The 22803-nt window shown below is 35.6% G+C and overlaps 3 protein-coding genes across 3 annotated transcripts; 1 reads left to right on the top strand and 2 right to left on the bottom strand.

Annotated features, from left to right (window-relative positions):
* Positions 1–984: 984 nt before the first annotated feature.
* Positions 985–13029, bottom strand: LOC129918007 (calphotin-like). Its single transcript, XM_055998295.1, has 3 exons — positions 12904–13029; positions 12427–12826; positions 985–2732 (listed from the first exon to the last, which is right to left on the bottom strand). Exons 1-3 carry the CDS (start codon positions 12904–12906, stop codon positions 985–987), a joined length of 2151 nt encoding a protein of 716 aa, XP_055854270.1. The 5' UTR covers positions 12907–13029.
* LOC129919882 (nuclear pore complex-interacting protein family member B13-like) lies at positions 9667–10973 on the top strand. Its single transcript, XM_056000978.1, has 2 exons — positions 9667–9773; positions 9855–10973. The coding sequence occupies exons 1-2, from the start codon at positions 9771–9773 to the stop codon at positions 10965–10967; spliced, it is 1116 nt and encodes a 371-aa protein (XP_055856953.1). The 5' UTR covers positions 9667–9770; the 3' UTR covers positions 10968–10973.
* Positions 13030–15061: 2032 nt separating the features above from the next.
* On the bottom strand, positions 15062–21306 carry LOC129918006 (atrophin-1-like). Its single transcript, XM_055998294.1, has 3 exons — positions 21268–21306; positions 19903–21225; positions 15062–16321 (listed from the first exon to the last, which is right to left on the bottom strand). The coding sequence occupies exons 1-3, from the start codon at positions 21304–21306 to the stop codon at positions 15062–15064; spliced, it is 2622 nt and encodes an 873-aa protein (XP_055854269.1).
* Between the last annotated feature and the right edge of the window lie 1497 nt (positions 21307–22803).

The following is a 22803-nucleotide window of genomic DNA, read 5'->3' as shown; positions in this document are numbered from 1 at the left end:
TGATCATTAGAAAAAACTCAGTATCGAGAACTGTCAAAACTTATGGCTACTTAAGGTTTTGACAGCCCAGCCCATTGAAATTGTTGTTGTAAACAAATTTGTCTTGGAAATTGTTGTTGCTTTTGACTTTGCCAAATGCAAACGTCAAAACCTTATTACCCCATTTTGTAAGATGGCGGCTCTAATGATCATACCTTGTCTTTTTATACCATGAATACATTCTGTCTTGAATCTGTCTTGAATCTGTTCAGCGGTGTTCACATTTGATTAAGAACACACTTGACTTCATTAAAATGGCGGGGTGTATATTACCTTGTATTCTGATGTATTATTTTGGTTGTTATTTCAGCTGGTGAAAATAAGGAATGGAATGTGCAGTGCAGAAAAAAGTGAAGTTGTATGAAAAGTCACTCGCACTCCTCAATATTATTAAATGTTTGTTTATTGAAGGTGTGAAAATCAAAAAAAAACTTTGTTTCATTGAATTTAGTCTTTCTCAAACTTGTCTACCTGACAAATAAGTTTGGTTCTACAAAACTTTACAGATGCTACTGTTGCTTCTGTAAAGCATTAAAGAAACAAAATTGCTAGTAGGGTATACCTTTTGTATCTTCTGGTCTCATAAAATAAGGCTATGCTTAAAAAATTTCAAAATAAAAGTGTCTTCTCACAAAGAACAACTGAATACGAACAATTCGAAATAAGTCATCATTTGCCGCGTTCATAAGCCGTGGTTGAGCATTTGTAAGGCTTTATAGAAGCAAAATAGTTTGCTTCATACTTTCTGTTCCAGTAGATGGGAACATGCGGAGGACTTTCTAATTTTTAATTAGCTTTAAGGCCTTTAAAGCTTATTTGTCCTATTCGAAACAAACATAGAAACAGACTTTAAGAAAAACACAAAATTTTGTTTTTAAATTATTTTGTTATTTTTTTTTTTCAATTTCTGTTTTTATATTTACAAAGGGATTCTATGGCAACACTTTAATGACGGTACCTGTACCTGAACCTCTTAACAGTCTTGTAACGGTAACCATCATCAGCAAGAGCAGCTGATTCTTGGACTGGGGCTTCAATGATGACTGGAGCAGCAACTGGAGCAGCGACTGGGGCAGCAATTGGAGCAGCGATTGGGGCAGCTACTGGGGCAGCAACCTCAACTGGGGGCAAGTATTCGTTTGATGGGAGTTCGTTCACATCACGACGGTGACGGTACCTGATCCTCCTGACGGTCTTGTAACGGTAACCATCATCAGCAAGGACAGCTGATTCTTGAACTGGAGCTTCAATGATGACTGGAGCGGCAACTGGGGCAGCAATTGGGGCAGAGATTGGAGCGGAGATTGGGGCAGCGATTTCAACTGGGGGCAAGTATTCGTTTGATGGGAGTTCGTATACATCACGACGGTGACGGTACCTGATCCTCCTGACGGTCTTGTAACGGTAACCATCATCAGCAAGGACAGCTGATTCTTGGACTGGAGCTTCAATGATGACTGGAGCAGCAACTGGGGCAGCAATTGGGGCGGAGATTGGAGCGGAGACTGGAGCAGCAATCTCAACTGGGGGCAAGTATTCGTTTGATGGGAGTTCGTTTACATCACGACGGTGACGGTACCTGATCCTCCTGACGGTCTTGTAACGGTAACCATCATCAGCAAGGACAGCTGATTCTTGGACTGGAGCTTCAATGATGACTGGAGCAGCAACTGGGGCAGCAATTGGGGCGGAGATTGGAGCGGAGACTGGGGCAGCAATCTCAACTGGGGGCAAGTATTCGTTGGATGGGAGTTCGTTCACATCACGACGGTGACGGTATCTGATCCTCCTGACGGTCTTGTAACGGTAACCATCATCAGCAAGGACAGCTGATTCTTGGACTGGAGCTTCAATGATGACTGGAGCAGCAATTGGGGCGGAGATTGGAGAGGAGACTGGGGCAGCAATCTCAACTGGGGGCAAGTATTCGTTTGATGGGAGTTCGTTTACATCACGACGGTGACGGTACCTGATCCTCCTGACAGTCTTGTAACGGTAACCATCATCAGCAAGGACAGCTGATTCTTGGACTGGAGCTTCAATGATGACTGGAGCAGCAACTGGAGCAGCAATTGGGGTGGAGATTGGAGCGGAGACTGGGGCAGCAATCTCAACTGGGGGCAAGTATTCGTTGGATGGGAGTTCGTTCACATCACGACGGTGACGGTACCTGATCCTCCTGACGGTCTTGTAACGGTAACCATCATCAGCAAGGACAGCTGATTCTTGGACTGGAGCTTCGATGATGACTGGAGCAGCAATTGGGGCGGAGATTGGAGCGGAGACTGGGGCAGCAATCTCAACTGGGGGCAAGTATTCGTTGGATGGGAGTTCGTTCACATCACGACGGTGACGGTACCTGATCCTCCTGACAGTCTTGTAACGGTAACCATCATCAGCAAGGACTGCTGATTCTTGGACTGGAGCTTCGATGATGACTGGAGCAGCAACTGGGGCAGCAATTGGGGCGGAGATTGGAGCGGAGACTGGGGCAGCAATCTCAACTGGGGGCAAGTATTCGTTGGATGGAAGTTCGTTCACATCACGACGTTGACGGTACCTGATCCTTCTTTGGGTCTTGTAACGGTAACCATCATCAGCCAAAACACTAGTCTCTGAAAGAGACTGCAACTCTTGAGGGCTTACTGCGAAAGACTCCTCTAGAGGTGGCAAATATTCGTTTGATGGTAAAGCAGCATAAGCTGTGGCAATAACTGCCAATCCAACAAGTAAAAGTTTCTAAAACGAAATAATGAGAAAAAATTCAAGCGTTAACGAAGTAATCCAAATTGCTTGTGATCCTTTTATATTTGCTCATTCGAAACTAGCTGCTGCGATATAAATTTTTTTAAATCCTTCAAACTCACCATCGCTACAAGTGTTGATCACTCTTCTTAGAACAGCGAGAAACTATTGATGATCTTACCTACCAACGTCTGCGTATTTATACGTCAAACTTCTAAACTTCTACCAATCTAATCGTCGATGAATTAAATGTTTTGTTATATCTACCACTCGAGCACAATTCTAGACTATAACAAGAGTCATGAATATATTAAAGTCAAAATCAATTAGTTAGACTCTATGGCAAAGTGTGTGGGAATGTTGTAAGAAACATACCTACATACAACTAAATTCCCGCCAAAAATTAATATCTTCAACTTTCATTCTTGATGCTGCCGCCGCGCGCCGGTCGATCTCAATAGATTTGCAATCCATTATTTTTATTTAATTTTAAAATCAGTTCTTCTAGTTTTTGTATAATATATAAAATTAATTTATCAAAATCGAGATAGACTCGCGAATGGCGTGTGTGAGAATAGGTAGGTATACACAAATTAATTCTGCTCTGGTGTGCGCGTGTGTGATCAATCGGAACTTTGTCCATAATTCCGGAAATTCATAGTTAGTCAGATTATATCAAATGAGCTTTATTGTTAGAATTGCTCATTTAATACAGAAACTTATGCGATGTTTAATCAGTAAACAAATATTTGGCATGAATATTTTTCCTTGCATCCACCATAACCTCGTATAAGATTTTCTCCGAAAAATAAAACTTCCTTTCCTCACTTCTGACTTCTGAGCTTCAAACGAAGCCATTATTTCAACTTCGTATTTTGGTCGTATCTTTTCTGTCACTTTAAACGTCAAAAAAAAAATGCCGGTTTTAAATGCAACTCTAGTTTGTGGTGAATTCAAATACTAACCACAGAAACTACTTACCATAAACTTCCCATAAAAAAAACAAATTCTTCTAAGAACGTCATGTCAATAACTTCATGTTTAACTGTCACATTCGCACTTCATGTTAGTATTGTTCACCAACGCATGAGTCATTTTTAAAGAAATGCATTATGACAGTTAAAGTGAGATTGCTTAGCAAACTGTCATTGAGTTTCCGCATCAATTTCTCTTCAAAAATTAAATGGGTTAAACAGGCTTTTGTATAAAATCTGTTTAATGATATCGATGATTAGGCTATCGAAACACCAGATGGCATCTTCCTGAAACCCCTTCACTTTTAGGCGGTAGAATTTGACGCAAATTGAAAAGCGTTCAAGGTTTTTTTAGCAAGAAACAAAAAAAATATGACAACAAGATTCAAGTTCACACGGAACCGTCTCTTCCTTCGAACAGTTTTTGATATCGATTTACATGTCAATGGTTTTCCTGATTTTTTTTTTTTTATGGCAAACTCACGCAATTCAGCATTAAGTATCTAATTACAATACCCATCTTCTTCAAAATTATGTAAATTTCTTCGAATGTTCTAGGTAGAAATTAATGTAAAGATACTTTTTAGATGGTTGTTGATTGATTTGATGATTGATTAAATTGTAAATTGCCTCAAAGAAAAATAAAAAATCTTTGATTTTAAACAAAAGGGTGATGTTTAAATTATGCTAGGTCGTTAAATTTTTGGACCGACAAGCATTATGCAAAATTATTTATCGTCGTTTTTATCTCTTTTTAAAAAGTAAAAGTTAATTTGTTTTTTTATTTTATTTTGTGTTTCGTTTTAAATACATAATTAATTTCATTGTTGAATTAAACTTAGAGCAATCTAAGAGGTCATTAGCCCATTCAAGAGAACTCTGCTGTATTATATTACCATTCTATAAATTGGAAATTAAATTAAATGGGAATATTGTTAATAAAGTATTAATTTTCTAGGACAGAGGGTTCATAGACTTTTAAATTTATATCAATTTTAAAATAAAGAACATTTTAACAAATAACGGTTGCCATGGTAAAAGTTGACACTTGCTATAATTTTATTATTTCAACCAGAATATTCTTAAATCTATATTGGGACGTAAGGGACTAAAGAATTAGTATAGACAGGTTCAGAAAAATTAGGAACTAAATAATTTTTTTCGCTAGCTGTCAAAAAATCCTTCCAATTTAGGAAATTTTATTTCAAAGTTAACTGGAAAGATTCGCTAAATTTCCAATCAGAAAATTGGCTAGACTAAATGTCATAGGTACGTCATTTTCTAAAAGGTTATTTAGGTTGACGAGTAAATTAAATTAGTGAGAATTTTTTTGCCTCTAACTTTCCAGTCAACTTTCCAATAAAATTGTTTAAATTGGAAGGATTTTTTTTGACAGCTATCCAATGAAAAGAGTGAGTCCCTAACTTTTCTGGACCTGACCAATGACCCGTTAATGACGTTGACTAAATGTCTAGTGAAATGTCATGAAAAATCTCCCTAACCTAAATATCCATTCAAAAAATGATGTTAACTATATATTTAAGTTCTTTATGTTTCCTAAACGTGCCCATTTCGTTTTCTTTTGAATCATCCCGCATTCTGTTTTTATAAACACGAGCATTTAATTTGAACTTGAAACGTGCTACGTGCGTAAACAAAGTCATAATAGTATTAATTTAAAATGATATACTTACTTTTCTAAAGTGGTTTAAAATCTTAATCTGTATTTTGTATTTATAATCAATTCAATAATAAAAACAAAAATCCAAAAGGGTTACATAAATATTTAAATATTTATTTATTTTGTATCTTTAAGCTATTAAGGCTCCATTTAGTCTCTCTAAAATTTGTGAATTAAAAATCAAAATTAAAAAACTTGCCTATGGGTTAATTTAAATTTTTATTTAATCCATAATCATATAAATCTTCCCACGATTAGATTTTTGTTAATCGTTTTTTAATAGATATCGAGCTCATAAAAAAAGGTGTATAACTTTGTTTTGTTCTTTTAAAATAAAAACCAGTTGCTAGTCGAGTCGGCTAAATCTACTCATGTAATCCATCATCATAAAAACAAAAAAAAAAATAATAATTTTAATTATTTGAAACCCAACCTATCTACTTAGGGCATCTTCTTTTTTGTTTTTAACCATCAGTACAAGCAGATAGGTCAAAAGTCTTAAGAATCTTCCGCCCCAGATTACTTCCGCATATAAAATTTTATATGCAAATCAATTGAAGCAATTTCAAGAAGATTTCTCATCATTTGACAACAGATGATGCCTCAACATCATCAAAACTATAAAAATAGAAATGATGATGAACTGAAGATTTATTTAAATTTTGTTTTTAAAAAAATCACTCAATCATTTTCCCATCACACATAAGAAGGTTCAAGAAGTTTCGAATCTCTTCTGAGAAAAGTGGGTAGCGAGTAGGAACGTTAAGTGCTTTTATTGACTTACGAAAACTAAAATACAATTGCTTATATCATCGTTCCACTTGAAAACTCTTATAATTTTGGTTTCTATAAAATTAAACTAGTTATTTTAAGCTTTTATTAGAAGTCGAACGAAATCGGTCAACGCGTTTACATCTTCAAAAAGGATTTATCTTCACTCTGTCAACGCATCGGTCACGCAAACGCGTTGACAGAATTTTTGATGACGATCACTCGACTTGACAGTTTTAAAGTGATGGTTTTATTGAGCTGAAACATTTATTATTTAATTTACTCTTGCCTTGCCTTGAATTAGCCCATAATAGCCTATTAATAAGTTTTGAAAACATGACTGATGATGTATTAATAGCCCTGTTCCTTTGGGAGGTGGCAACTTCTAGTAGTTTACTAGCGATTTTCAATGGAACGCACTTTTAACGAATTCAATACAAATCGTATCTACTCGGGAAGAAGAGCATGAGCAGATGATAGTACTAGATTAGCCAAAACATCTACTAGTAGTAAACTACCACCTCCAATGGAACAGGGCTAATATGATTTTGTTGCCTTGTCGCACTTGTCAATTTTTGTAGCTCTTTTCAATTTTGTCAATCTTACCGTTTTTGTCACTCTTGTCGCTTTTGAAAATTTTGCCATTTTTATCACTTTTGTTGCTTTAACCTCTTATGTCGTTTTTGCACTTCTGTCATTCGTGTAGTTTTCTGTCACTTTTTATTGTTTTTTGTAACTTTTGTCACTCATGCCGCTTTTGTAGCTCACTTTTATCACTCTTATCGATTTTGTCACTACTTGTGTCACTCTTTGTAAATTTTTGTTGGTTTTGTAAATTTTGTCACACCTGTGGCCTCTTTAAACTTTTTGTCGCTGCTACTGCTATCGCTTTTTTCAGCCTTGTCGCTTTAGTCATTCTGTCACTTTTATCGCTTTTGTGGCTTTTGTCGTTATTATATGTCAATTTTGTTGCTCTTGCTGTCAATTCTTCTATTCAACTAAAACAGATGTTCGTTTGACATTCAATGATAATAAGTCATAATGACAATGAGTCGAAACTTAAGCAGTTTTAAGTGCACAAATAATTTCGCTTTGGAAAATTCTTTGTTAAATGCACTTGACAATGAATGAAAATGCTGGAGCAAACTGGCCTTGATTAATTTTTTGATTAATTTTTTTATTTCGTTGGCAAAAAAATCAATAGTTTCACTACAAATCACGAGACATCTGTCTTATAAAACTCACACAGTCAAACTTTCGTATGTCTCCATAATTTTTTGAGCCGATTAACAAATGCTGAATTGCAATATATCTAATAGAATCAAATTTAACGACTTCTTATTTAGTTAATTCATAAATTTTTTGTTTGTTTAATTTTAAAAGTAGCATAACTTTAAAATTAAAACTTAATGAATTTTAATCGAATTCATAGACAAAAAAAAGGCTAATTATGTAAATGAGTTTATTTACTTTTTTATTTAGGCAATAAATTTGTGCACTAATTTTTTAATCTTATTTATAATTTCAAGAACTTCTCTATTAGAACTATGACGTTGAGAAGGATTAAAAATTCAAAGTCGAAATCAAGTTTAAAATTTTTACGGTCGATTTATAGTTTCGATAGTTTCCTCTCTATTATTTTCTAGTGATGTGACAGAGAGCAAACTTCGATCAATCGATTTTTAAATTTCCAGTGTGTCAGGCCCTCTTTTGAGTCTTGATCATGTTTATACACAGAAGATTCTATATAAAGCAAAATCGAGTTTGTATAAACTTTTAAATGGTTTGAGCTCAAGAAATGTTCGACTTCTTACACTAACCAGAAATAAAAGTAATTAATTAAACCAAATAATTTTGAACAATCTTCAAAGAACCAGATAGTACAAAATACTTAGATAACTGCATCATTTCTTAAGCTGTCTCAATTAAAATAGTTAAACAAAAAAAAAAAACGAAAATAATAAAATGAATAATTATTTCCTAGTTTTGTTTTTGTTGTTGTTGCCAAGCCAAAAGGCACTCAAATTCCAATGAAGCGCGAATATTTAAATATTCATAAGTTTTAACCTGAGGCAGCATATATATATGTATACATCTTCAACATATCAAACTTTAAAGATAATCAAAAGTAGATAGAAAAAAAAAAAAATAAAATTTATGGTATGACACTTTGCTCCTAAATTATGGTAATAGCTCGCGAGCAGCACCATATTGGATTTATTTTTTTTTATTAAAAATAAGTTGATTTTTATAATTTTAACATTCGATATATTTGCTTAAGACATTAGCAAACTTATTGAAATATTCTTATGAAAACAGGATTCTATCGGGATCATATACCGGATGTCTTAATGATTCTTGAAATTAGTAGTTGAAAGATACGTTTAAAAGAATAATATATAAAGAAGATACCGAAGATGTATTGAGCTTGTATTAAAACAAAATACCCCTGGAGGCTATTGTGACTGCTGTGACTCTTGGATAATTAAATTGATGTTACGGTTTTTTTGATTTCCTTCATAGAGATCTTAGACTTTTAAAAATCTTTTTCTCTATTTCCTTGTATAACAGTTTCCTTTTACTGCAATTCTATTCTTTTGCTTACAACGGAATACTAAGAAGAATGGGTGTCGTCAACACTAAAAATGAAAATTGACAGTTTAGGAAAAACTTTTGACAGATAAGGGAAAATTTAGTTTTCTTAATCAATTTGTTTGGCTTCACTCGCCAACACTATAACTATGATATAAACTCTCCTAATACCTAACTATTAATACCAGACAGCACTATATAAACCTACATTAAGTTCAGATGCGTTTCAAGTTTGACTCAGGTGCTAATAAAAAACACAAGCCGTGCTCTACTTTGATATACAGAGTATATTTTTAATTGGTCTAAAAAATGTGCACTGTGGTGTATACGTACTTTTTTTGTATTTTTATTTCCATATATTTTGTTCAATGGCATTCAATTGGCCAAGGAATATGATTGAGATAGAGTTTAGTTAAAGAAAATCTATTGTATGTTTCGAAAAATTATAACGTTGAATTAATCAATTTGCCTAGTTGGAATTTCTATGAGTTTAGGATAAAATTAAACAAATTAAGTACCAAACTGTGCAGTTTCTTGGAATCGCAAACAATAACTAACAGCTGAGTTCTTAGAAACGAACAATTAAACCAAAAACATAAGTTAACACCTGGAGGATTTGGTTTATTAAAGATACCTACATCTTCCTTAAAGATAACACTTTTAAACCAGCCATATTTAAACTCATCAACTGCTCCAAACTCAATATAATGACTTCTTCATTTTTTTTTTGTTAATTGCCAATCATTATTCATTTTGGGTTGCTAAAAAAAAAAATAATTAATTTGCTAAAACTTAAAGCCTACACACATTATAAGACTTTCTGCATAAATTGTGTCTTTTGAACCAATTAATGACATTGAATTAATCACATCAAAGTATGATCTCAAGAATTGTATAAATACGATGATTGTTTAGAAGTGATTATCATTCGATCGCTTGCTCTATTCAAGCAATTAATACAAATCAAAATGGTAATTATATTTAATTAGAGAATTGAAAAGGCAACTCTTGGATTAACGAGTCCTTTTTCTTCTTTTTTTTTGTTTCTACAGAAATTATTTTTTATTGGATTTGCCATTTTGGCAACCGTTTGCGCAGAATACTCCAATGAGTATCAAATTCCTCAAGATGGTAGTTTGGCTGTAGGCGGTGAAATTGCTTTCCAGGCTCCTTCAAATGAGTACTTGGCACCAATTGCTCCTTTAGCTCCTGTACCTGAGATAGCTTCTGGTGTTCTTGCTGATGATGGATATCGTTACAAGACTGTGCGAAGACTGCGTCATCGTCGCCGTCGTGATGTCAGCGAGCTCACCCAATACCTGCCCCCTACCCAAGAAATCGTATACGAGGCCCCATCTAACGAATACTTGGCACCAATTGCTCCAGTTTCTTCCGGAGTGCTTGCTGATGATGGCTACCGTTACAAAACTGTCCGCAAATTGCGTCACCGTCGTCGTCGTGATGTCAGCGAGCTCACTCAATACTTGCCCCCTACTCAAGAAATTTCATATGAAGCCCCATCTAACGAATACTTGGCACCAATTGCTCCAGTAGCCTCAGGAGTTCTTGCTGATGATGGATACCGTTACAAGACCGTTCGCAAGTTGCGTCACCGCCGCCGTCGTGATGTCAGCGAGCTCACCCAATACTTGCCCCCTACTCAAGAAATCTCATATGAAGCCCCATCAAACGAATACTTGGCACCAATTGCCCCAGTTTCTTCCGGAGTTCTTGCTGATGATGGATACCGTTACAAGACTGTCCGCAAGTTGCGTCATCGTCGCCGTCGTGATGTTAGCGAGCTCACCCAGTACCTGCCCCCTACTCAAGAAATCGCATACGAGGCCCCATCTAACGAATACTTGGCACCAATTGCTCCAGTAGCCTCAGGAGTTCTGGCTGATGATGGATACCGTTACAAGGCAGTTCGTCGCTTACGTCTCCGTCATCGTCGTGATGTCAGTGAATTACCTTCAGCTCAATACCTTCCTCCAGTTGAGCAAGTAAATATTCCTCAAACACCAGTTGTTTCAGTAGCCCCAGTTGCTGATATTCCAATTGTGAGCAACGAATATTTGGCTCCAGTTGAACAAAATGAAAATATTTTAGCTAATGATGGATACCGTTATAAGACTGTTAAGCGCTTTAAGATTCGTCGTCATTAGAGCAATATAGATCGAAAAAACTCAAACGAAGACATTAATAGAAAAATAAATAAAAACGAAACGAAAATAATTTAACAAAAAAATATATTTTATTATTCTCTATCAATTGAGTCATATACAAAGTTAAGGTTTTAGTTGGATCTACTTCGGTAGTAAGAACTCCAAGTGAGCTCCACCGGGAAGAAACGTCAATTTTTAGTTTAGACTAAAGGCCATAAAAAGCTATATTAAATCAATAATTTAACAAGTAAAATTAAATAAAGTGCTTATTCTTCTACTTTACTGATTTCAGTAGTATATAGAATTTGTATTATAAAACCAAGTCTCTTCTTCTTTGTAAGAATCTAGGTTTGAACAATGCATTAATTAATGAACTTAAATTATAATGGCGATCAGGTTTTTCTTTCTTGCTTAATAACTTTTGGCAGCCATGATGTCTTCACTTTGATTTTCACCAAGAAGAACATTTCTGAATCCATCAAAGATAAAATTGACAACCATTACTTTGATGAAACTGACAGATGCAAATTATGACGTTCACTATTCGTCACTAGCCCTTAGATTATAGACTATTCAAAGCATATCTAGATCACTATCTAAAGCTTGTCTTTTTTTTCTAAGTTTCAAAATATCTCTCTCAGACAGAAATGAAATCAGTCAATTAACAATCTGTCACACTCTATAAGTTGTCATAAGTTCAGTCAGTATGCAGTGTGACTTCTTGTCATGCCTTTATATAGCGAATCCTAATATCATGTCGTCATGGTTTCCTTAGTCAAGGTTTACATTGGACGATTTTTGCACTGACGAATCCTTGTTATAATCACTTTTTCATCTCTCATCATTAGCGGTATAACAAATAGAGAAATCGTCGTTGTCAAAATCGTCAAATGTAAGCAAGGGTATTTAATAAATTCTATCTGAATTCACCCTTATTGTTGTTCAAACTGCTCTAAACGTGTTGGAAATTTCTTAATTTGTATTTGTGGGAAACTGTTATAATTCGTCTAACTGTTATAAATCTGTTCACAAACTTTTGTAAACCAGTCATTCACAAGGTAAGATTTCCTAGAAAAGGTTTTGAAAATAACAAAACTTAGTAGAGAAAACTAATTTGTCAAACCGATTTAAAGCCAGTACTCATGTTTTGACAAAAGAAAATATGTGTTTTAAGAAATCAAAGGTTTTTCAAATAATTTAGTTTTTATTTTCGATTTAAAGATAAGTTTTAAGGTACACTGTATTTGATTTTCGGCTCCATTCACACTCTAATGACGACGAATCTTGAACCTCCTAATTGTCTTATAACGATATCCATCATCGGCCAAGACAGTTTCAGTTTGTTGAAGTGGTGCCAAATACTCATTGCTTAAAACAGGGATATCAGCAACTGGTGCCACTGAAACAACTGGTGTCTGGGGAATATTGATTTGCTCAACAGGGGGAAGATATTGAGCTGAAGCTAATTCACTGACATCACGACGATGACGGAAACGCAAACGACGAACTGTCTTGTAACGGTAGCCATCATCGGCTAGAACTCCGGAAGCAACCTCAACAACGGGTGCAGCAGGGGCAATTGGTGCCAAGTATTCATTGGATGGAGCTTCGAAGGATTGTTGTTCAACAGGTGGCAAGTATTCGGGGGATACAAGTTCACTGACATCACGACGATGACGGGCACGGAAACGTCTTACGGTCTTGTAACGATATCCATTTTCGACTGACTGGGCAGCAGCAGGCTTGGGAAGAGCCTCAATTTCCTCAAGAACAGAAAGACTATCTTGAGGAACTTGATATTCACTGGAGTATTCTCCATAAGCTGTTGCCAATAAGGCTAATCCAATAAGAAATAGTTTCTAGAAAAAAATAGAAAAATGAGAATTAAAAGATCAGTGATTAATCCTTGGTGTAACTTTGGTTCTGTCTTAATTACCATTTTGATTAGTTTGTTTGTTTTAGTTTTAGATCACTTGGATAGAGCAAGCAATCAAATGATACTTAATTCTTTACAATCTCTTGTATTTATACAATTCTTGATATCACACCTTAAGATTTTCTATATTTTTAGTGGTCAATGTCATCATTTAGTTCAAAATAAAAAACAAATATCAGAAAAAATAATATAAAAACTTAAGGCTAAGAGGCTTTATAAGAGTAAATAAAATCAAAAGATGATCATCAAAAACGTCAAAGCAGTGAAATAAAAAAGAAACATTTTTACTTCCGCACCTGCAATATAAAAATAATTCCATTCGATACAATTTGCGTGTCATGAATATTATTATTCAAGTCCAATTTCAATGATGAACTTGTGTGAGATGATTTCAGCTGTCGAATTAATTCAGATCAAATGAACTTATTGATATTTGATTTGAAAAAAAAAAAAAAATATGGTATAATTTGATAATTTAAAAATTTAAAGCATCTGATAAGGAGTGGTGAAGTCCAATAAATCAAAAAGAGTGCTACCAAAATATGCATATTATATTGAGTGGCTATCGATTCTTTATATAAGTCAATAAAGTCATAGAAATTGAGATGTGTTTTTTTTATGGGGGAAAATTGGATCATTGTTAAAAGATATCTTCAATAACAAAATTTTGTAAAATAAAGAAAAAAACATAATTTTCGAATCGAATTACAGTAGGTAATTGAACTCTCTGTGCAAAGGTCACAGTTTTCTGTAAAGTTTAACATCTATTCAGTTAAATCTGGTCTTGATCTGAAATATTTTCATTTAAGTTATAATTGGGTCTTTGACTGTCAAAATGAGAATCATGTGGTTGGATATGCACGTTTTAGAAATTAAGAATATGCATCGCAAAATCGATTTTTAGAGTAGAGTCGTTGGCAAGGCTCTGAGACAAGAATCTTGTCATTTGTGACTCTTGCTTGCAAATTTGTCTACTACTCTTTTGTCTCCGGATTTTGTCTGTGACTATTGACTTTATGCCTGTGCATTTTGGTTGTATGCAACTCTTGTAATGGTAAGTTGAAGAAAAATTCTTGCTTTGTAAGATTTCAGAAAAAAAATCTAGCTAAAATATTTTGATATTAAGGATCTAATGGACTTCCAGAGCCAGTTGCATACTTAAACATCCTCACGAGACATGTCTCATGGGATACGTCTCACGAGAATGTCTCATGAGACATGTCTCATGGGCAATGTTTCACGGGAAATGTCTCACGAGAAATGTCTCATGCTAAATGTCTCACGGGACATGTCTCACGGGACATGTCTCATGGGACATGCCTCATGGGAAATGTCTCATGGGAAATGTCTCATGGGACAGGTCTCAAGGGAATGTCTCACGGGAAATGTCTCATGGGACATGTTCCATATGACATGTCTTACGGGAAATGTTTCACGGGAAAGGTCTGATGTGACATGTCTCACAAGACGTGTCTCGAGGGACATGTCACACGAGACATGTCTCGCGGGACCTTTTATTTAATACTATAAAAAAATAAAATAAGAATTTTTTAGAGCGATTTTACCGTAAATGACAGCAGTATTGCCCAGCCAGATTTTGCCATAGAAACCTTATAATACTTTTCTAATGGAATTTGACCTTCTGAATTCGAATCTTGTATCAGAACTGCTCTAACGTTTAAAGTTTCGAGATATCGATTTTGAAATAAAAAAAAAAAACTATTTCTTTGTTTTTGGTGGAGAAACATATCAATATCAGAAGAGAATGCTATTTTCAGTGACCTAAACGGTCACTGTGGCATATGTGTAACCTTTTTTGTTTAAATTAATAATCCTCACCATTGATTGTGATTTTTATTGATACTACTGATTGTGATGGAATATTTAAAACTAGGTTCTACCAAGGCTTTTAAAATATGGATTCCAGTTATGCTTAAAGTCTACACAAAATGAAAAAATTGAAATGAAATAAGAAACATTTTTTTTTTTAACAGAATAATATTCAAGGTACGTGTTTATTGTTTTTGAAAGCTTAGTATTTGACATGCATTTCTGCTAAAATACAAGCTTCTAAATGCTATATCTTCTTTAGGTTTAGTTAATCAGGACTAGGCACTGAATCGATGGGAACTTTAAAGAAGTGTTTTAAAAAAATTTTTTAATGTCTGGAGCGATAACGCCTGGCAGTCCTGTAGCGTTTTACAGTCTTGTAACGGTATCCATCATCAGCAAGAACTCCGGAAGAGTACTGGGCAATTGGGGCAGCTGGAGCAATTGGAGCCAAGTATTCGTTTGATGGAGCAGCATAGCTTTGAATTGGTGCGTAAGATTCTTGAGGGATAGACACTTGTTGCTGGAAGGGAGGCAAGTATTCGTTTGAAAGTTCGCTTACATCACGACGATGCCTTGAACGGAAACGCTTGGCAGTCCTGTAACGTTTCACGGTCTTGTAACGGTATCCATCATCGGCAAGAACTCCGGAAGAGTATTGAGCGACTGGAGCAGCTGGGGCGAATGGAGCCAAGTATTCGTTTGATGGGGCAGCATAGTTTTGAATTGATGGGGCAGCATAGCTTTGAATTGGTGCATAAGATTCTTGAGGAATAGACACTTGTTGCTGGAAGGGAGGCAAGTATTCGTTTGAAAGTTCGCTTACATCACGACGATGCCTTGAACGGAAACGCTTGGCAGTCCTGTAACGTTTCACGGTCTTGTAACGGTATCCATCATCGGCAAGAACTCCGGAAGAGTATTGAGCGACTGGAGCAGCTGGGGCAATTGGAGCCAAGTATTCGTTTGATGGGGCAGCATAGCTTTGAATTGATGGGGCAGCATAGCTTTGAATTGGTGCATAAGCTTCTTGAGGAATAGACACTTGTTGTTGGAAAGGAGGCAAGTATTCGTTTGATGGAAGTTCGTTGACATCACGACGATGCCTTGAACGGAAACGCTTGGCAGTCCTGTAGCGTTTTACAGTCTTGTAACGGTATCCATCATCGGCAAGGACTCCGGAATAGTACTGGGCGACTGGAGCAGCTGGGGCAATTGGAGCCAAGTATTCGTTTGATGGGGCAGCATAGCTTTGAATTGATGGGGCAGCATAGCTTTGAATTGGTGCGTAAGATTCTTGAGGAATAGAAACTTGTTGTTGGAAGGGAGGCAAGTATTCGTTTGAAAGTTCGCTAACATCACGACGATGCCTTGAGCGGAAGCGTTTTACAGTCTTGTAACGATAACCATCATCAGCAAGAACTCCGGAAGAGTACTCAGCGATAGGGGCAGCTGGAGCAATTGGAGCCAAGTATTCGTTCGATGGTATTCCGATTTCCTGTACTGGTGGAAGGTATTCCTGAGAAGGGTACTGAGCAACTACACAAGCTGCAACAGCGAGTAATCCAAATCCAACAATGAAGAATTTCTGCAAGAGGAAAAATAAATATTATCAAACACCCAAAAGTTTTTTAAACTTCTTCCAATAACCCACCATCTTTGACTGTTTCCCAATTGAGTTGAAAGGGAAATGATGTCCATTCTAACATCAAACATCCCATTTATACTAATACAACGTTCACACACTCTTTCTAATAATCCCAGTGTGCTAATTTAATATTCATCTTAACCAATAATAACAATAATAACTTTTGATTAAAGATCCCACAAAACTAGTGATTTAAAGTTTTGATAAACAATGTTGCCAAAAAAACACAACAAAATTAGTGAAGGCCATTAAGATGTTCTAATATCTATACAAATAAGAAAGAAGGGGGTTTTCTGGTGGTGGGTAGGGTATGATAGTTTTTCGACCACAAAACAATGTATAAATTTGCTTAATCAATAGGTCTAATTATGAATTTTGACTTAATGACTTTAATCAGCTAAACTTATTGGACTTTTTATGACTATTTTTTTTGTTCAATTCATTACTTTCGTGTGGCAAAATTGAACGGCCCGCAGTCGTGGGAACAAATGTTTAGATACATTTTAGCCTGCCGATAAAATGTAGAGTAACTTTCAATTGATTCAAGGCAAATGGTATCTTTTCAGTATGTGACGCATCTTCATTTTTCATTCAGTCTGCAGTCAAGTACTTTCGCTTTCGATATTATATTTTGGTATAATGCAATCTCGTTTGAACCATCTCACCGGTTGTGTTTTATAATTAATTGTTTTGTGTGCGGTTTTGATGTTAAAAATCAGTTTGACGACCGAATGCCGACGGGGTCGAGGGACACTTGAGAGGTGTGGGGCGGTAGACTGAAATTTATGTTTATGCATCTGGTTTTGGAGAATTGATCTGGATTTTATTCAAAGTGTTCCTGTGGGGTTATCTAACATCCATTAGACAAATATTTTTGTTTATTTAAAGCGTCATCGTTGATTCATCTTGATGACTTCTGTTCGAGGTCTTAAGAGGGAATCTTAAACACAAGTTGAACGATCAACAAGGTCAAGATCAAAAGTTAAGGTACCTACGTAATATTCATTCACATTTGTTTTTTTGGATTGTGAATGAGCTCACTAATTTTGGATGTGAACGTACCACAAGATATTTTTTTTCGATGAGAACAAAATTTAATATTTTACTTTAAAGTTGTTTAGAAGAATTAAAAGGGAAAGGTGAAGAACATGGAAAATTCTGATATAAATATTACAACATTTTGACGCACAAAATAACCATGGTATCATTCATTGGCGAGCATCCGTATAACAAAAGTCATATTTTTCGTGCTTATCTACATTTTTTTCGTTGATTTGTTTTTTTTTTTTTGACAGGTGACAAAAATGACGGAAAAATTATTGATCCAACTCTGAAAAGTCTGTTCTAGAGGTAAGATGTATAAATTAAAAAAAAAAAGGACATACTCGACCCTTGAGTTAATTTTGTCAAATCTGTTATACTGTTATAAATTTTTTGTAACATTTACTCAAAAGTTCGATCTTTCATTTAATCCCTGTTTAAAACTTAAAAAGTGGTGTTAACAGAAGTGACTTAAAAATAATTACAAATAGTTAATAATCTAGTATATTTTTTCATCTAAGCGTGTTCTTTTGTCAAATCTTAGTTTAAATAGTTTAACCATTCTAACGTCAGAGATATTTTCTTTTTCATAAGCATACCTACTTTGGTCTGACTTGTTAACTTTTTACCGGCGGGATGTTTTAAAATTATTTTTAAAATGCATTTTTTATTTTTAAAATAAAGTCCTTACAGTTTTTCGCAATCTTGGAGAGATTACTCCATACAAATTTTGACAGTTCGTTTTCAAAATTTACTAGTATATCGTTTTTATGACAAATTGACGAAGAAAAATTGTTGAAAACAGTTTTAAAACTAATGAAGTTTGACTGTCCAATTTGACATCTGGTTTGACATTTTAGTAGTCCGAAAGAAAAATAACCATCATCTGACGGATTCTTAAATGGTGTTTACATTTACCCGACTTATGTTGACGTCTCTGTATTTTTTTTTTTTTTTTTTTTTTTTGAAGTAATGCTTCTTTTCGGCGTTTGTATCAGTTATAAAAAGTACTTCATGTTTAGATCGTAGTATTAGATAAACATACTAACTTTCTATTTATGAGTAGTCTACGGAGTACAAAATAAGCTTTGATAAAAGTGAATTTCTGTGAATGAGCAGTAGAACTTTAATCGAGTGTATACACCCGCTTTATTTTTGACATTTTGAGTTATGACTTTTGATGTTTCTTGGACGGTGTTCACATTCGCCTCACTCCACCGTCGAATTTTGACGTTAATGTGTTGCTTTCTCACTTGCACTTCATGGTGAGAAAGAAGTGTCAAAAAGAGGCAGGAAATTTAAAACTCATTTAAAATCTTCGGACTAACATAGGTGTCAAAAAGCTAAGATTGAAGTGAGACAAAATATCAAAGCTGTGAAAATTAGGTGTGTTCATACATCTTTTAATTTTGTAATAGCTCTGTTTATTTACTCTTTAAATACATAAGTATACTGGCATAATCTGTTATAAAACCTAAAATTGTCTACCCAAGTTCTTTGAAACCTAGATAGTAAATTTAAATAAAAAACGGGATGATGTTAGTAAAATTGAATGTTATTGAAAAATACTATCCGATTATGAATATTTAAAAGTTTGTCCATACAATCTACTATAAGTCCTGTTTAAAACCTTTGTTCAAAACTTTAAACTAAAATAAATATATTCAATAACCAACGGTATTTTGTTTAAGTTGAACCTCAAGCTTCCATAAATTTAAGATTTACCATAAAAATTCAAGAGAACATTTTAACCTTCTAACTCTCACCTTAATTCCATACTGGCTTAAATATTTTCTATTCATATTTTTGTATAAAAATAAAACTATAATATATTCTGACAATGAATGATAATAATGAATAAAGAATTAAATTTTAAACCGGATAACATAAATAATGGAATAAAAAATGTCTGTGAAGACCCCGCAAGCAAGATGGAAGATGTCAGATATCAGAAGTTAAAAGTCAATTTTTTTTTTACTTATAGTTTTAAGCCTTGTTGCTAGCCTAGATAATGAGGATTATCTCATCCAATAAATTTAACCATAAACTAACTAATTTTAAGCTCTATCTTAAGAATGATTGATATCCGGGTTTTTTTTTTATTAATTATTCCTGCGATCATTAGTCGAGTTTAAATAGAGTCGAATTAGCATTTAAATATAACACGCTAATTTTAATAACTATGCTCAATTAAATTTGAAATTAGCTGCTGTCAAAATGAAATGTCAAAATAATCCAGCTAGCTGTCATAAAAAAATGTCAAAACTAGCCTTTCCTCTACAAAACGTCAGAATCTTTTAGAAAACTAACTGACATCTGTCATTTTGATGATGAATGAATACACAGATTTTATATATAAATATTATTTATTAACATAATTTCGATTTAATCGTTAAATATAGCCTTTTTGTATATGTCACAATGTTTTTGTTTTTTTTTTTTACATTCATACCTTTGGAAACTTTTTAGGAACGACGAGCCTTCTTGTAGTGGTAGCCATCGGCCTGCAGACTGTGTGCTGGTGCTACTTCAAAGCTTTGTTGGTTTGGAGCTGGAGCAGCATGGTGATGATGGTGAACTGGAGCAGGTGCTGGAGCATGGTAGTGTTGGACTGGTGCTGGAGCTGGGGCAGGGTGGTAAACTGGTGCTGGAGCTGGGGCATGGTGATGGTGGTGCACTGGAGCTGGAGCAGAGTGGAAGACTGGTGCTGGTGGGGGAATGTATTCGTTTGAAGGGGCAGCAAACTGGATTGGAGCTGGAGCTGGGGCAGCATGGTGATGGTGGACTGGAGCGGGAGCTGGAGCGTGGTAGTGTTGCACTGGAGCTGGAGCTGGGGCAGAATGGTGATGGTGGTGTTGCACTGGAGCTGGAGCTGGGGCATGGTAGTGCTGCACTGGAGATGGAGCTGGAGCAGAATGGTGATGATGGTGCACTGGAGCTGGAGCTGACTGGAAGACAGGTGCTGGTGGGGGAATGTATTCATTGGATGGAGCGGAAATTTGAATTGGAGCTGGAGCATGGTGATGGTGGTGAACTGGAGCTGGGGCTGGGGCAGCATGGTGATGATGGACTGGTGCAGGAGCTGGAGCATGGTAGTGTTGCACTGGAGCTGGAGCTGGAGCATGGATGTGCTGGACTGGAGCTGGGGCTGGAGCGTGGTAGTGTTGCACTGGAGCTGGGGCATGATGATGATGCACTGGGGCTGGTGCGTGGTGGTGGTGAACTGGAGCTGGAGCAGACTGGAACACAGGTGCTGGTGGAGGAATGTATTCATTTGAAGGAGCAGAAATTTGAATTGGTGCTGGGGCATGGTGATGATGATGAGCTGGAGCTGGGGCAGATTGGAATACTGGAGCTGGAGCTGATTGGAAGATTGGTGCTGGAGCTGGAGCAGAGTGGAACACTGGTGCTGGAGCTGGAGCAGAGTGGAACACTGGTGCTGGAGCAGAATGGTGATGATGGTGCACTGGTGCTGGAGCTGACTGGAACACAGGTGCTGGTGGGGGAATGTATTCATTTGATGGAGCAGCCAATTGAATTGGGGCGCTCAATTGCTGCTGAACTGGGTTGAAGGAGTTCTCAACTGGGGGCAAGTATTCGTAAGCTGGCAATTCGTTGACATCACGACGATGACGGAACCTCTTAACGGTTCTGTAACGGTAACCATCTTCAACCAATGAGTGAGCTGGCTCAGCTTCCAAGAAGTTGCTGCCAATAACATCCTCAACTGGAGGAAGGTATTCACTAGAAGGTGAGCCAGCGCTCACAGCGGCAATAACTGCCAATCCAACTAAGAAAAGTTTCTGTCAAAATTCGAAGAAAAAAACAAAATGTCAATTAACAACATCGTCATAAGTGTAATCCTTTTGAGCTTGTCTTACCATTTTTGCTATATATTCAGTCTCCCTGTTCCTCGTTTGGTAAAAGAGATTCGAATGATGCTCGTTTCGTTTTGGTTCACAACATTTATAGTCGTGAAAATAAAATGTTCATCAACATCTCTTTTACCCTCGATCACCATCATGATATGGCTAATAACGTCATGATCATGATGATTAAAACCTAAAATTCGATGATACCTTCGCAAGTTTGGTGGTTGTAGGTATATGCATATGTATTTTCGTTTCTTTCCGTCACAAGAATACATTATAAATAGTTTTCCTAAATAAAATTAAAAAATCCAAATAAAAAAAAAAAAAAAATCACCGAAAATATACACAAACCGCAGAAATTTGAATATGAATATGGTAAAATATCGACATAATTATCAAATAGATTTACAGTACATACCGAGAGTTGTGGCACCATTATAGACGAGTTTTCATTTTGATAAAATAAAAACAAACACCATTTTACTATGTACATATTATTCATTAATCACACTTCCGGCAGTTTAAAATCGATTTTAAGAGATCAATCTGTGATTTAATGAATTTAAGTCTTATCAAAACAGGTATCATGGTGTTATGATTTTTAATGAATTGAGAATAAACTAACGCATTTCAAATCAAAATTCAATAGAATTCAACGTCCGATCTTCACCAAACTAAGATAAAATTGCAGATTATCCAGGTTAACAAATAAACTAGAAGCAGCAGCGATGGTATAAAATCTTGCTCCATACTCATAATTATAATAAATGTTTAGTAATACCGACTTTTCACGAGTCAATTTTTTCCTTGCGGCAAAGCTTTTCGGCGTATGTCGACTCGTGTGAACATGAACCGCGGATGACTAAAGTCGGATTTTGTCGTGCGGCATAGTGTGCGGCTTAAATCGACTCGTGAAAAGTCGGCATTAACAGTCAAACAGTTTTGAATTGTTTTGTTGACAAAGACTTTACTCACAAGCCGCTTCGGGTTACCTATAAAAAGTTCCACTTGTGTCAAAAACCAAAGTATTTTATTTTCTGTTATTGTGACCTTCTACCTTCCTACTACTGTCAAAAGTGACAGCATCCCAACTTCTATAAAGCTTTACAGCAGCATTTGAGTAGGTCGAGTTGAAAAGTGAACATAAACATTTGACAGGTGAAATATAAGGGTGCTCACTTTCTACCTACTGCTGTCAAAAGTGACAGCATCCCAACTATCAATATTGCTTCTATGAAGCTTTACAGCAGCTGAGCAGGTCGACTTGAAAAGTGAACACAAACATTAGACAGGTGAAATATAAGGGTGCTCACCTTCTTAAAAAAAATTAATATACATTTGAAAGGTTAAATAAAAGGATGCTCACTTTCTTCAAAAAAATAAATTAATTGCTTGTGATTATAATTGGTTTTTCCATTTTAATTAAAATTTTGAATGTTATTACTTGTTTCTGTAGAAGAAAACTAGAAGGAAAAAAAAAAAACAAATGTCAAATTGTGACATCTAAGT

This window comes from Episyrphus balteatus, chromosome 4 (genome assembly GCF_945859705.1).
Source record: "Episyrphus balteatus chromosome 4, idEpiBalt1.1, whole genome shotgun sequence".
Classification (NCBI taxonomy): Eukaryota; Metazoa; Arthropoda; class Insecta; order Diptera; family Syrphidae; genus Episyrphus; species Episyrphus balteatus.
The sequence above is the reverse complement of the archived record's forward strand: the minus strand, read 5'-3'. Positions and strand labels throughout refer to the sequence as shown.

Coding starts and splice junctions, on each gene's coding strand:
- LOC129918007 (XM_055998295.1), bottom strand. Junction 2,733..12,426: donor TGATGTCAGTGAATTAGCTT/CAGCTCAATATC, acceptor CAGCTTATGCTG/CTTTACCATCAAACGAATAT.
- LOC129918006 (XM_055998294.1), bottom strand. CDS start 21,306: ATGGTAAGACAAGCTCAAAAGGATTACACTTATGACGAT. Junction 21,226..21,267: donor AGGATTACACTTATGACGAT/GTTGTTAATTGA, acceptor GAATTTTGACAG/AAACTTTTCTTAGTTGGATT. Junction 16,322..19,902: donor ATGGCTACCACTACAAGAAG/GCTCGTCGTTCC, acceptor TTCCTCTTGCAG/AAATTCTTCATTGTTGGATT.